General features: G+C 50.8%; 1 protein-coding gene across 3 annotated transcripts in view; it reads left to right on the plus strand.

Annotated features, from left to right (window-relative positions):
- Positions 1 to 13,168, plus strand: part of LOC144163956 (uncharacterized) — a 103,807-nt gene that overhangs the window by 5,692 nt on the left and 84,947 nt on the right. For all 3 annotated transcript variants that reach the window (XM_077694599.1, XM_077694601.1, XM_077694604.1), the window contains one exon: positions 10,036 to 10,200. In XM_077694599.1, the coding sequence (XP_077550725.1) occupies positions 10,036 to 10,200 (165 nt within the window). The remainder of the gene's footprint in view (positions 1 to 10,035; positions 10,201 to 13,168) is intronic.

The raw sequence follows: 13,168 nt of genomic DNA on the forward strand, positions 1-13,168 counted from the left end.
TTGGTATCGAGAGTGAAAATCCCAGTAAATTAAACTACTTCGCTGATTTATAGCGCGTGCAGTATAGCAAACTGTGGATATAAATGGAACAAAGGGAAGCATTCGCGCACACCTGCACGCCGCGGTCTAGAAAACACGACGTTGCCCACCCAGCCTCTGCGTGCTCGCCAGATGACCACGGCGAAATGTGGCATGAATGCTTGCTGGTTTCTGTCCTTGTTTCTGTCACTGTGGAGGGTGAGGCCAGCACAACTGGGGAAAAAAACCCATTCCCAAGGTTTCTCCCAAGCGCCCGCACGGCACTTTGTTGCTGCTCGCATTGCTCCTGTGCTCGACGTGCATCGAACAGACGCATTGACAAGGGAAGGGAGGGGCCATTTTCTCGCGGGTTTCTCGAATCAATGTCTTGGGCACTCGCTGGCTTGATGCCCTGCTGTCTCGGACGTCCGCACTGATGTGGCAGCTCAATGCACGCAAGCTCCGGAGGCGCCTCTTAAAACCTTTGGCTTGCACGAGGGCGAGTAGGTGCACAGCAGCCAGGATGTGACTCCATGCTCCACTGCAACCCGCCGGGCGCTCGCACGATGCCTCCCCAATCGCCCCACTGTCCGTCTCAAAGGTGAGGCACACAACATAGGGCCGGCCACTTTTCTTCTGGGAGCGAAAGCAGCTGCTGAGCTCATGGATGAGGCCCAACCTGCAAGAACAGAGAGAGTATCAGTAAATAACACTCAGGGAAGAACAGGACTAGTCCGCTACAGTTTATGGTAAAGGGACAGAGCATAAAGAAGTGGCCGCAAGGAACAGACTCAAAATGACCAGATTTTGTGTCTTGCTTAATACACCTCAAACAGCAATGATGTCAAAATTGTCAAGTTCGAGCGTGCAAGTATCTCTGCATGCTTTGTTAATGCATTTTTCAAGAGAAGGAAGTTTAACAATTAAAAACCTCAGCGTTGGTAACGATACCAGTACCCGCATAATCGTGTTCGTCATAACTTAAGCAAGCAATGATATGATTATCTGGAACTCACTTCCAGAATCTTTCGAGATAAACAGGTAAACATTCGGGCTATAGCGATGACCCATCGAATTAAAAAAAAATATATTCTAGTACAGTGAGTTCGAGCTAACGAGGTTTTACTGTAAGCGAAGAGACCGACACCCGCGTTACCAGTTCGAACACCTCCTCCTGGTTCTCTTCTTTCTTTATTGCGTGCTCACGCGCATGCCCCCGCTGCCCGCCCTCTTCGTCTTCTTCTGTGGTTGAGCCGCGAGGCGCATGGCGCTTCCCGCCACTGCTTCCCGCGGGAAACTCAACATCCTCCCGGGCCCGCGGAGTGGTCGCCCGCCTCCAAGGGGTATAACCGCTGAGCAGCCCGCCGTACTTGTTGGCCATTTGGGAAGGTGACTGTAAAGTATCTGTCGATGCCGTCCCTACCAGTAAACGCCTTAACCACTCTGCCAAGCTTCCATTGCAGCGCCGGCACGTTGTCGTCCCTGACAATCACCAAGTCGCCAACACGAAGTTGGGATGGTGAGGAAGGCGGGCAGTGATGAGCGGAGCGTAGAAGAAGCAAATATTCTTCCTTCCAACGCTTCTATAGTCGGCGCAGAAGCTCGTCTCTGTACTTCACCCTTCGTCGCAAGTCATGCGCGGTGGAGCTAGGCAAACAGTCGGCAGTTCGTGGTGGCAGTCCCACTGTGCGCTTGCCGGTTAAAAAGTGCGATGGCGTCAGCGCAACTGCATCATCGCAATCCTCGCAGAGTTGTGTTAGAGGGCGGCAGTTGACAATCGCTTCTACCTCGGCCAGTACAGTGATCAGCTCTTCGTAACTCAGGCTGCTTCGTCCAAGGCAGCGCTTCAACGCATCCTTGACTGTCCGGATGATGCGCTCCGAGAAGCCACCCCACCACGGAGCTCGTTCAGCGATGAATTTCCAGTTGATGCGGTGAGCACTTGCATAGTCCTGGACAGCGTCCGAGAGCAGCGAGCGCAACTGTTTCGAACAGCTGCGGAATGCCTTGGCGTTATCAGAATATACTGTAGACGGGATGCCTCGTCTGGACGTGAAACGACGAAAGGCGAGGATGAATGCTTGTGCCGTCATGTCTGAAGTAATTTCTAAATGAACTGCTCGCGTCACTGCACAGGAGAAAACGGCAATATACAGCTTCACAGACTGTTGCGTAGAGCGGCAGCACGGTCCGCATCGCCAGGTGCCGATCCGTCCATGGCTTCGCAGACAAAGTGCTCCCTCTGCGACGTTCCAGGACACGCGACACGTACGTGCCAGGCCACACTGTCAGCGGAGGAAAAGCGCCGACGGCTGTAAAGGAAGCATTGCTGTTTCAAGTGTGGGAAAAGGGGCCACACTGCCCGTGATTGCCGAGCCGCAGCAGGGCTCAGGTGCGACCACTGCTCAGGGCGCCATATTTCTACACTGTGCGGCATTTGGGGAAGAGCAGCAACGGGCACTCCACGACCACCTACTCCTATCGGAGCTGAAAACCGAGAGGTGCAAACACAACGCGGAAGGCAGGTGACAACAGCTCCTCCTGCAAGCAGCACGTCCTCGTCACCCGTAATGCTCCAAACCACCACGGGGTGGGCGTCCGGAAACCTCGACCGCGTGCCGGTACGGATACTGCTTGATACCAGAAGCCAACGGTCCTTCGTCCGTCAAGACGTATCGCAGCAACTGTCTCTACCCAGCACTGGAACTGAGGATTTGGCAGTGTTCACATTCGGCAAGTGCAACCACCCACGCCAGTACAAATGCCGAAGGGTGAACATAACTCTCTGTGGCCGCTTTGAATCAAATGAGCTGACCCTCCAAGCTCTGGAAGTGCCAGAGGTCTGTACAGTGAGGGGCCCGGCCATAGAGAGCACCGTTATTGCAATGCTGCGTGACCGGAGTTTACCCTTAGCCGACGATCCCCAAGACGATACACCTCAGGACTCCACGATAAGCGTGTTGATCGGCTCTGACAATTACTGGAGGGTTGTAACCGGACGTGTTGAGCACTTCACCGACACCTTGTGCGCCATGGAGACAATATTCGGTTGGGTCGTTCAAGGAACCTACACTGACGTCTGCCATCGTCTGAAACCACGTACCACCAGTGCAACTGCATTATTCCTGGCTTGTACTGACGATTGGCGCATGGAGTTCCGACCGGGAGACCCGTCGGAGATGTGGCGGTTGGACGCCATCGGTATAAGCGATGCAGGTGAGGAGCACGACGTCAACAAACACCCGGCGCACCTACACTTTAGTAGCGCAGTACACAAGAGCGAAGGTCGTTACGTAGTACCGCTCATGATTAAGACACCTGGGCTCACGTCATCCACGAACCGAACTGTAGCCGATAGCAGGCTGAAAAGGCAGGTTCAGCGGTTTGAACATCAGCCAGAACTGCTGCGGGAGTACGACGCCGCCATCAGCGAGTACTTCAAGGAAGGCCATGCTGAGAGAGTATTACCGTCTGAAACCACCGGACCGACTGTCTACTACCTACCTCATCATGCGGTAGTCCGACGCGAAGCCGTGACTACCAAGGTCCGCGTCGTGTTTGATGCCTAATCACATGAGTACGGGAAACCGTCTTTAAACGAAATGCTTGATAAGGGCATCAAGCTTGGTCCTGATCTCCTACAGCTCCTTTTGCAGTTTAGGTGCAGCCCCATAGTTCTTACTGCGGATATCCGGAAGGCGTTCCTCCAGATAAGCATTCAACCGGAAGACAGAGACGCGCTCCGTTTCCTGTGGATTGACCGATTACCGACCTGTGACCATACCGTCCCGACAATCGTCGAATGGCGTATGACCAGGGTTCCTTTCGGAGCGTCGTCTAGCCCGTTCTTGCTGTCAGCCACTCTGCAGCACCACCTGGAAACGTGGAAGACAACACACCCGGACATTGCAGCTCGCCTTCAACGGTCATTCTACGTGGACGACTTAGTCATAGGCGCGTCTTCCGAAGAGGAGGCATTGGAGATTTACCGGGAAGCAAATGCCATTATTACCGATGCAGGAATGGAGCTTAGAAAATGGTGCTCGAATTCACCCGTGCTCTGCACCCAATTCTTGAACGACGGGCTCTCACTTGAGAACGTTACTGAGCCGAGCTCCAAATCCAAGGTACTTGGTTTGCTATGGGACCGCTCATCAGATGAGATCGTCATCACCACGCAAGGCGTTCTGTCGTACCTTCCCACCCAACCATCGACGAAACGAACCGTTTTGCAAGCCTTCGCCAGGCTCTTCGATCCGCTGGGCTTCATTGCTCCGTTTCACGTGAGAGCTAGACTGCTGTTCCAACGGCTCTGGCGACAGGGAATCGCTTGGGACCGGTCTCTCCCACCAGACATCGAGGACTTGTGGACGGAATGGGTATCAGAGCTCCCGGTCCTATCCACCCTGCGCATTCCACGTTGTTTGTTACTGGCATCGCAAGGTCATGATAGTGCGACGATACATTTGTTCGCTGATGCCAGCCCTCATGCATACGGTGTCGCAGTGTTCGTACGTCAGCCAGTCGTCGATGGCAGCTTTACCGTTCGGCTACTTATGAGCAAGACTCGCATTGCACCACTGAAGACGTGAAGACGGTGTCTCTACCGCGTTTAGAACTTCTGGCATGCCTTCTAGCTGCGAGGTTATGGCACTACATTCGTAAAATGTCAGAGTTCTCATCCTGTGTCGCCTATTTTTGGACTGACTCAACCGTAGCATAGCATTGGATTGCTGGCGACGAAAACCGCTGGGAGACCTTTGTGAGGAACCGTGTTCGTGAAATTCAGCAGTTGACCCAAGGTTTCACCTGGCGGCACTGTTCGAGTGCGGACAACCCGGCGGACCTTTTGACGCGCGGAGTACCAGCAGTAGTTCTAACACGAAAACCGACGTGGTGGACTGGACCTCTGTGGTTGGCGGAACCAGAACGCAACTGGCCTTCGACCTCTTGCGCTGCGATAGCAGTGAGTGAGCTGACCACCGAACTTGCGTCCGTGTGCCCAACCGCAATCTCGCAGCAATCTGCACGTCCACCCACTCCACTGCTGGACATCAAGAATTACGCCTCACTCTCGAGGCTCCTCAGAGTAACCGCGTGGATTTTGAGGTTTGTTTGCAATGCTACCCGAAGGCAGCCAACCTTTTTTGGGCCACTGACGTCACTTGAACTAGATCAGGCGGAGCGGTATTGGCTCCAGCTGGTTCAGAAAACCGCCTTCCCATCCGAGATCGCCTCACGTAAAGCTGGACAGCCGTTGCCATCATGCTCCAGCGTTCTGACCCTACGGCCAGATGTTGGCCTGGATGGCTTGCTCAGAGTTGGAGGCCGCTTAGAGGAACTTGATGGGTCAGAGGAAGTTAAGCATCCAATCCTTTTGCCAAGTGACCACGTGTTTACGCGACTCTTGGTAGCCGTGACACATGTCCGTCTTCTGCACGCCGGAGTTCAAGTTACGCTTCTGGACCTTCGATCAAGGTTTTGGATCTTAAAGGGAAGGCGAACCGTCAGGAAGGTGCTCCTGTCGTGCTTACCGTGTCGCCGTCGACGTTTACTTCCCGCGTCTGTCCCGGTGGCACCATTACCGAAAGACCGCATAGCAGAGACGTCACCGTTTGATGTCGTGGGAGTAGATTTCTGCGGACCCCTGTACTACCGCTCTACGCAACAGTCTGTGAAGCTGTATATTGCCGTTTTCTCCCGTGCAGTGACGCGAGCAGTTCATTTAGAAATTACTCCAGACATGACGGCACAAGCATTCATCCTCGCCTTCCGTCGTTTTACGTCCAGACGAGGATGAATGCTTGTGCCGTCATGTCTGAAGTAATTTTTAAATGAACTGCTCGCGTCACTGCACAGGAGAAAACGGCAATATACAGCTTCACAGACTGTTGCGTAGAGCGGCAGTACAGGGGTCCGCAGAAATCTACTCCCACGACATCTACTCCGTGGGTAGTTTGTTGTCAAAGTAAAGTAGTCAAAATAAAGATGTCAAAGTAGAGTAGAAATCTACTCTGCCGCGCAGTTTCTTGCCACTGACAAGCAGCGAACAGCAAGGTTTCTTCTGCCGTTTCAATTTCAGTTCGATCAAACGACTGCGATTCGCTCGTGACTGCAGCGTTTTCAACTACTTCGACGGTAGGAGCTGGTCGGGTTTTAAGTAGTTCCGATAAGGATTCATTCTTCATGAATTCGGGAACAAAGATCTTCTCAAACCCAAACTACGGAGTATCTATCCTTTCTTTCCCGTCCTTAAACGCATGTTTTTCGTCTTCCATTTGGACGGAAGCAGCCGAGTCGTCCTTGTCTGTTGCACGCGTATCCTCGCGGTCTTCACCCTCGCCTTTTGTTGAGACACTCGACGCTGCCTCGGTGGTGGGTCGCACCTGCAAGTTCGTGTGTTCAGCCTTTTGGTATGGAGCATCCTGCGCTGCGACGACGGCTTGTTCCTGTACGGAGACTTGCGAGACGTTACCTGGAAAATTGTTGTTGATAGTCTTCTCCTTCTCTGGTAGGAACAAGAATCGCTTCCCCGCGTCGCACATCGCATTGTCTTCTTGCACCACCTTCAGTGATATGTTATCCTTCGACGGACCTCCTGGCCTCACGCTGTCGATGTCAGAAAAATCCCTTTGTTCACGGGTTGCCGACTCGAAATGGTTCGCAGACCCTTGCCATTCACGTGTCTCACCGTTAAATGTTGCATCCTTGACCTTTTGCACTACAGTTGGCGAGGTCGTTGCCTGTGAGCGGACGAGAGAGTCACCTCGAAGGGTTGTCGGGAGAACGCTGTTGGCCCCAATGGTCAGTGGTCGAGGGACATTTGGCCTGTTAGGAGTGGCGTTGGTGGTGCCTATCATGCCGGATGCCTTTGAGACCTTCAAGGCATTGCGGAGCCGGTTGAGGGCGCGGAAAATACTTCCTTGGTACGCCAAGGCCTCGAAGTATTCGCGCTCGACTTCCTCATGGTCAAGAATATCGATAATTGTCTGGGCTATCTCGTAAATTGTGGCATCTTTGCTCTCAAGCAGATCAATGGTCGCTTGCAAGTCGTGCGGAGATGGAGACGGGGCTTCCAGAAGCTCATTCGCTGCCTTGAGCAGCCTTTCAGTAGCTACGCGAAAGATGTGTTGCTGCCAGTGCAGCTTATCTATTCGACACTTACTGCCCGTCATCACTGTACGGTCTGGGCCAGCCATGCCGACCTCCGGATGAGGGCGGGGTGATTAGCAGAAGCAGCAGTCAACAGGGGTTCTGGGTACCTCAAGCCGGAGGGGACGTCGGTGGTCTCCTTCGTCGTGTGCGGTCATCCTCCCGGGTTTCGGCACCAGAAATATTGCAACAGCGAATTTTTGCCCAGAACATGCGCAATAAATAATGAAAACACACACAAAAAAAATTCAAGGCGTTTGTGCGCTTTTGTAGTTGACTTCGCCGCAAAGCACGATTGCTTTGCGGCGAACGCGCGGGCGGAAGACCGTTACGGAAAACGGCCGCAACCTTTCCGGAAACATCTTCGCCAAAATTCGTCCCGTAAATTCGATGTACAGCATTTTAAAATACCTAATCCACCCACTGGCGGTACGGTCTGGCGATTGTCGCTCTCCTCTTTCAGGGTTACTGCAACAGGGTCGCCGCTACGCATTTGCATGGTAAACAACGGTGAACAAAGTGCTCTACAAATGCTCATACCGGTTAACTCGCGTCAAGTAAAAAACAAAGAAGGATTTACTTACTGCGAGTCGCACGTGTTTGTCCGCACCGATGAAGGCGAGCAATGCACCTCGGTGGCTAGGCGGCATGCCCTGCTCCGCTGCCGCTCGGATGGGTCTTTGGCGCGGCACCCCGAGTGGTATGAGTCTTCACACAATCGGCAGCGCAGATAAGTCCTTCGTCCACAATCCGCGGTCGGGAGCCGGAAAACGCCGTCCAGTTTCAGCCATACCGCGTTACTGTCACCTAGTATTCCACAGTAAACAATACGAGACTTCCCGATCGGCGCCCGTACCAATATGGCCGACGGTCTCGTTTACATCAGTGTTGCTAGATCACCAAGCAATTTCGCATAACGTCTATTACACAAATATTGCATATTCTGTCTACGTTACCGATTTTACACGTTCACTCTAGCCTCCACTCCAGGCAACTTAGGCATTGGAAACCGTTTTTCAAGCGCCCCGAAGACGCCTGCGAGGGCACATGTTAAACTCGTTTGCGCTAAAATGCATTTTCCACTCAGAAGAATGCTACGATGATCCATTACCGCTTCAGCCCGAGCCCGAATGAAACGACCCACGTTCAAGGCAGAACTCACCTTCCAAGACTGCACTGAATATCGCGAAAGCGCTTAAAGGTACGTCCTCACTTGCGGCGCCGCGCACGCAAAAACGCCGCCGCTTTTTGAAGGCCGCACTACTGGGAGCGCTCGCGAGCAAAAGCGACTGCGGCAGCCGAGAGTAGTGGTCCTATATGCCTTCTCCGACGAGGGAGCAGGGAAGAAACGGATCTGCGCGCTCCGCGCCGGCAAGTTTCCCGAGGAGAGCACTGACCTCGCAGCCCATGGGAACCGGGCGCTGATTGGCTCGTTGAGTTTTGGCGCAAAGCGCCTTGCCGCAAAGATGGATCGCACTCCCATTCTTGCGCGGCAGAGGAATCTTGCCGCAGAAGGGCGTTTTGCGACGCGCGCTTTTGTGCGTGCGGCGCTGCGCGCGCGCGGTGCCGCAAGTGAGGACGCACCTTAAGAGGCCCCCTAATGATCCTTCCGCCGACTGCGCGGTCGCTTCGCGAGCCTTGGTGGCTTTTCCAAACAAAGGCCATGGGATGGCGTTTGTTCCGTTCTTGTATATGCACCCCCATAAATGGCATAGACGTTTACCCTACCGAAGACCAATGAGCAGACGATGCTTCCATAGGAATCCTACCACGCACAACTCGGTTGGTTACCCTTGGTCTCATGTGACCCAATAACGGAATATAGAGCCGACGTGGCTTAAGAAGTTTATCTCCCTTTAGTTGTTTCACTTAAACCTCAAAGTCATCCAGTGCAATAAACTTCTCAATCCCTCAGTCACTTTCCACTTTGATATTACTCACAATACAGAATACTTAAATTTTGGGTTAGTTCTGTTACGCGATCACTGTTTAGCTTGCGACGAGGTGGAATTCCCAGGCGCACTGGATAAAATACATTACTTGGAGTGGCGAGGAGGGTAAGGAGTCACCAGTTGCTTGCCACAAGCGAGGATTCAGCTTCAAAACGTAAAAGTGCGCATGGCAAACGAGGTGTCGGTGATAAGGATTCCGGCAATAGCTTCGGGGTTCGAGGATTTTCTTTAGATCCTGCGAAACCTAGCGCAACTCTAGGTTGTTTGGGCACAAGACCGCTTTGTGTGTTTTATATCCTGACTTTTTCTCATTAGCCTACGAAGTGTTTTTAAAGATTTTAACTGTTGCATTTTATACGGTATCTGCACCCCCATTGGGCCGACGCAGTAGACGGTCCAGTACAAGAACAAGGGGCCGCAGTGTGTGGTCGGGCCTGTGCTGGGCTCGGGGACGTTACCTGGGTTGCTGGAGTGAGGAACATTTTTAATGCTTGGCCAATGACCGCCATTAGGCGCTTAAGGGGATGTAAACTATTTTACCTCTTAAATCGTTGCTTCCCGGACTACGGCAAGATATTTTGTTGTACGCATGCACGTATAATCGGCCGGCAATGAAGAGTTATCAGAGTACTGCATGGAGTTTCGTCGCTACTACCGCCTCCACAGGACCCACAGCATGCCGGTGGTCGAGTACTTTATTTGCTTTGACACAACTACATATTAGACTGAAGCCGCAGGTGATATGACACGACGGAAAACTGGAAGTTACAAATCAATTAAGCCGCATCGATACTCCGGTCGCAGCATAGACACTACGGACAGGCACTGAAACCTCACCTTATTGCGATGGAGCTGTCGGCTGCTTAGGTGTCCCATGCAGTTTATGTGACCACTTTCTCGTTATTTCTTTCAGGGTCCAGGTGCTTCCCAAGTTGAATCTCTTTGGGACCCCGTGACCTTGGACTCGGAGGAGCTGGCGCACCAGGCTTGGGGAGTGTCCGAAACGTCCCTCGAGGACGGAACGGCGGACTTGGTTGAGCAGCGGCGGACTGGCTGCTTCCAGGCGGTCTTCGTTTGAGTGAGCAACAGCGTCGTTTGACTGATAGTATTTATCGTCTGGCGCAAGAATGATGTATTTGAGAGTACGAAATTGGCCAGGGACTTACCGTATTTACTCGCGTAATGAACCCACCCCCAACTTCAGTAGTCAAAATTAGGTTTCTTTTTTTCCCCGGGTAATAAACGCACCCCCAACTTTTCAACCCTGCTTTCACACGAGTGGCCGTACTGTAGCTTTCCCTCTTACCTCGCGTCCGCTGATGATGGTCCCGAATGCAGCCTAAAACCATATTTTGGAGTAAAAACAAACACTATGGCGCGGCGTCGTGGAACAGCCAGTCACAACGACGCTCAGTCGGCTCAGTCCGCTGAGAGTCTTGCCCTTCTTATTTTCGTGGTAGTGTTGTTACTTACTTGCTTTTCTGCTCGTCTTGCACCTTTCTGTCGGCGATGGGCCGAAATGGCAGTTGCACGGCCAGTTTTAAGTTAAATGCTCTGGGCTACGCAGTTGAGGTAGGAACCGTCCTGCCGGTATAGACAATTAGGAATTGACGAAGTGAAGCCTTGACAAACGAAGACGGGTGAGCAATAAAAACCCTGGTTGTTTACCAATTGTTTACCCGTATATTACTGTGAAAGGTAGGTTATCTATTGATTTGTTTTCTTTCGGTGCGGCCTGCTTTCGTAACTTCGAAAAAGTTTCCTTAAACTTTTCCCGCATAATAAACGCACCCCAAGCTTTGTTTCTGTTTTACGCGAAAAAAGTGCCTTCATTACGCAAATAATGAGGTAGTACATTGACGAGGGATTGTGATGCACTAAACTATCAGGAATGAAATTGTACGACGTTGGTTCGCCCAAACGACCTCATACCAATAGCAAGTGCTTTCTCATTTGTCCTTTATGGGTGATAACAAGCCAGTTTTATAACAAATAACATGACGCCACTCCTCTGAACACTTCCAGCCGTCTCACGAAACCGCCATAAAACACATGTTAGTCTTCAAGGATAACATTGCTATACTATCCAATTTCTTTAAGGTAAATAAGAAGAATGCAAAATCAAAAAGGAAAAACACTCTCTTTTCTTAGGTGCAATCGTCTGGTCTGGGACGGGTCAATACGTTTCATGCTGCGCAATGTTTGGCTTCGGGATCCAAAGAGGTTGAGATCGTGGCTTGAAAGCAATTTAAACGGCGAAGCAGTTGTAGGGGTCTGTTCGGGTATCGTGTGGCGCTGCCTGTGGGAGGACGTGATTCCACGAGAGATCGAACATGCATGTACACGCGCAGTTTTTGTTTTCGATCAGACTTTTATAAATTACGCGCAATCGAGGGAATAGCCCAACATTGAAATCTGTTTTTCTCTAGCGTGCGCACTTCGCGAGAAACATGGAAGCCTGGTAATTTGGTGGATGACGTTGCTGAAATTCAAATTACCTGCCATTTCAGCCTCTCAGAGGACAATATCACAACCATGAAATTAAAGTGAAATGGGTGTAACATTATCGTTTTACGTATAATAACAATAACAATATAATAATATCATAATAAAAAAACGATAACGGTATAGTTGACATGTGGTTGACATCGGCGGTATGGCATTTCAATGACCTTATGCTGAGCAAGGCCAGAGTGAGCTCGTGGTTTTAGTCGACGTTTTCGTACGCCCTTCTGCAAGCGTGACTCATCGTCTCTAGCGGTTGCTTTGCTGGCTGAGCCTCCCGAAGCGCGGTTTCTTCCTCGGCCGTGCGACATATCAGCGGCCGTGCCATGTGAAGTCAGTGATCACCGACAGCAGCTTCGACATTTCAGAAGCGGCCCTTTTACGGTAGAGAGCGCACGCGCATGACGACACGAGGATGGACGAACTAGGGGCGTACGATATATGATGTGTTTTCTGGCTCTGTGCAATTGTTGCCACGATGCGGCGAACGCCGTAGATTTTTTGTATTGTCCCTTACGGATACACGCTTAGCTTGACGAACGTGCGCTCGAGGCACGTGTGCACGATCGCTCGGCATTTTCTTGGTACTTTTAGCTGCGGACATCCATAGACAAACGATTTGCTCAGCAGCTTCACTGTTAATAGTGCAAAATGTTTTTGAGCAGTGTTCTTGGCCATCTTGAGAAGGGTCTCGATTCCCTAAGTGGAAAGAAAATTGAGAACAGGTTATTATATTAATTTTATTTTATTTAATTTATTTACTCGTTTACAAAATTGTAAGAGTGTCGCGCTGTTACAGAGAGCGAGCTACATCCTTCTTATTTGGCCAAAAGATTTAACTGTGCCTACATTTTTAAAGAAATCTGTGTCAAGCCTGTTCCAGTTCACAATTGTCATGACTAGAAAAGTGTGTTTAAATGTGTCAATTCTTTGTGTGTGGGGCATAATAACGTGTGCGTGTTTGGTTCGTGATGAAACCCTTCCTGGGGGATTCAAATGGAATTTTGGTTTAAATTGAGCTTATTGCTGTAAAGCCTGGTACAAACATTTGAGTCCCGCTATTTTTCGAAGAATTGCGAGTTGAGACAGTTTACCCTCAGTGAGCAGGGATGTTATTAAATGCCTCCTCTCATAAATGGAAAACATATATCGCACTTCCAGCCTTTGAAGACGCTCCGATTTATCTTTTTGATATTGGTGGTGCGAGTCCCAGGTTATACTAGCGTATTCTATGGTAGGTAGAAAAGTAGTTTTGTATGCCTGAAGTTTAACCTCGGGAGGAGCACCCCTCGTTTACGTCTGAGTAGTCCAAGATCGCACTGAGCTTATCCGCAGATATTGTAGATATAAGACTTTCAATTTAGTGTAATTGTAATTTTCCTACCGCGGTACTGAATTGGGTGGATCTTTTGATTTGGTTCGTGTTCACTGTATAATCAAACATAAAGGGAATTTTCTTGTTTGAAACTATCATGCAGGCAGATTTTGTAAAGATGATATCCGTGTCCCATTGTGCACACCAATGGTGAATAATGTTTAAA

Source organism: Haemaphysalis longicornis, unplaced genomic scaffold, assembly GCF_048455015.1.
Source record: "Haemaphysalis longicornis isolate Haplotype H1 unplaced genomic scaffold, Haemaphysalis longicornis Haplotype H1 scaffold_1, whole genome shotgun sequence".
Lineage (NCBI taxonomy): Eukaryota > Metazoa > Arthropoda > Arachnida > Ixodida > Ixodidae > Haemaphysalis > Haemaphysalis longicornis.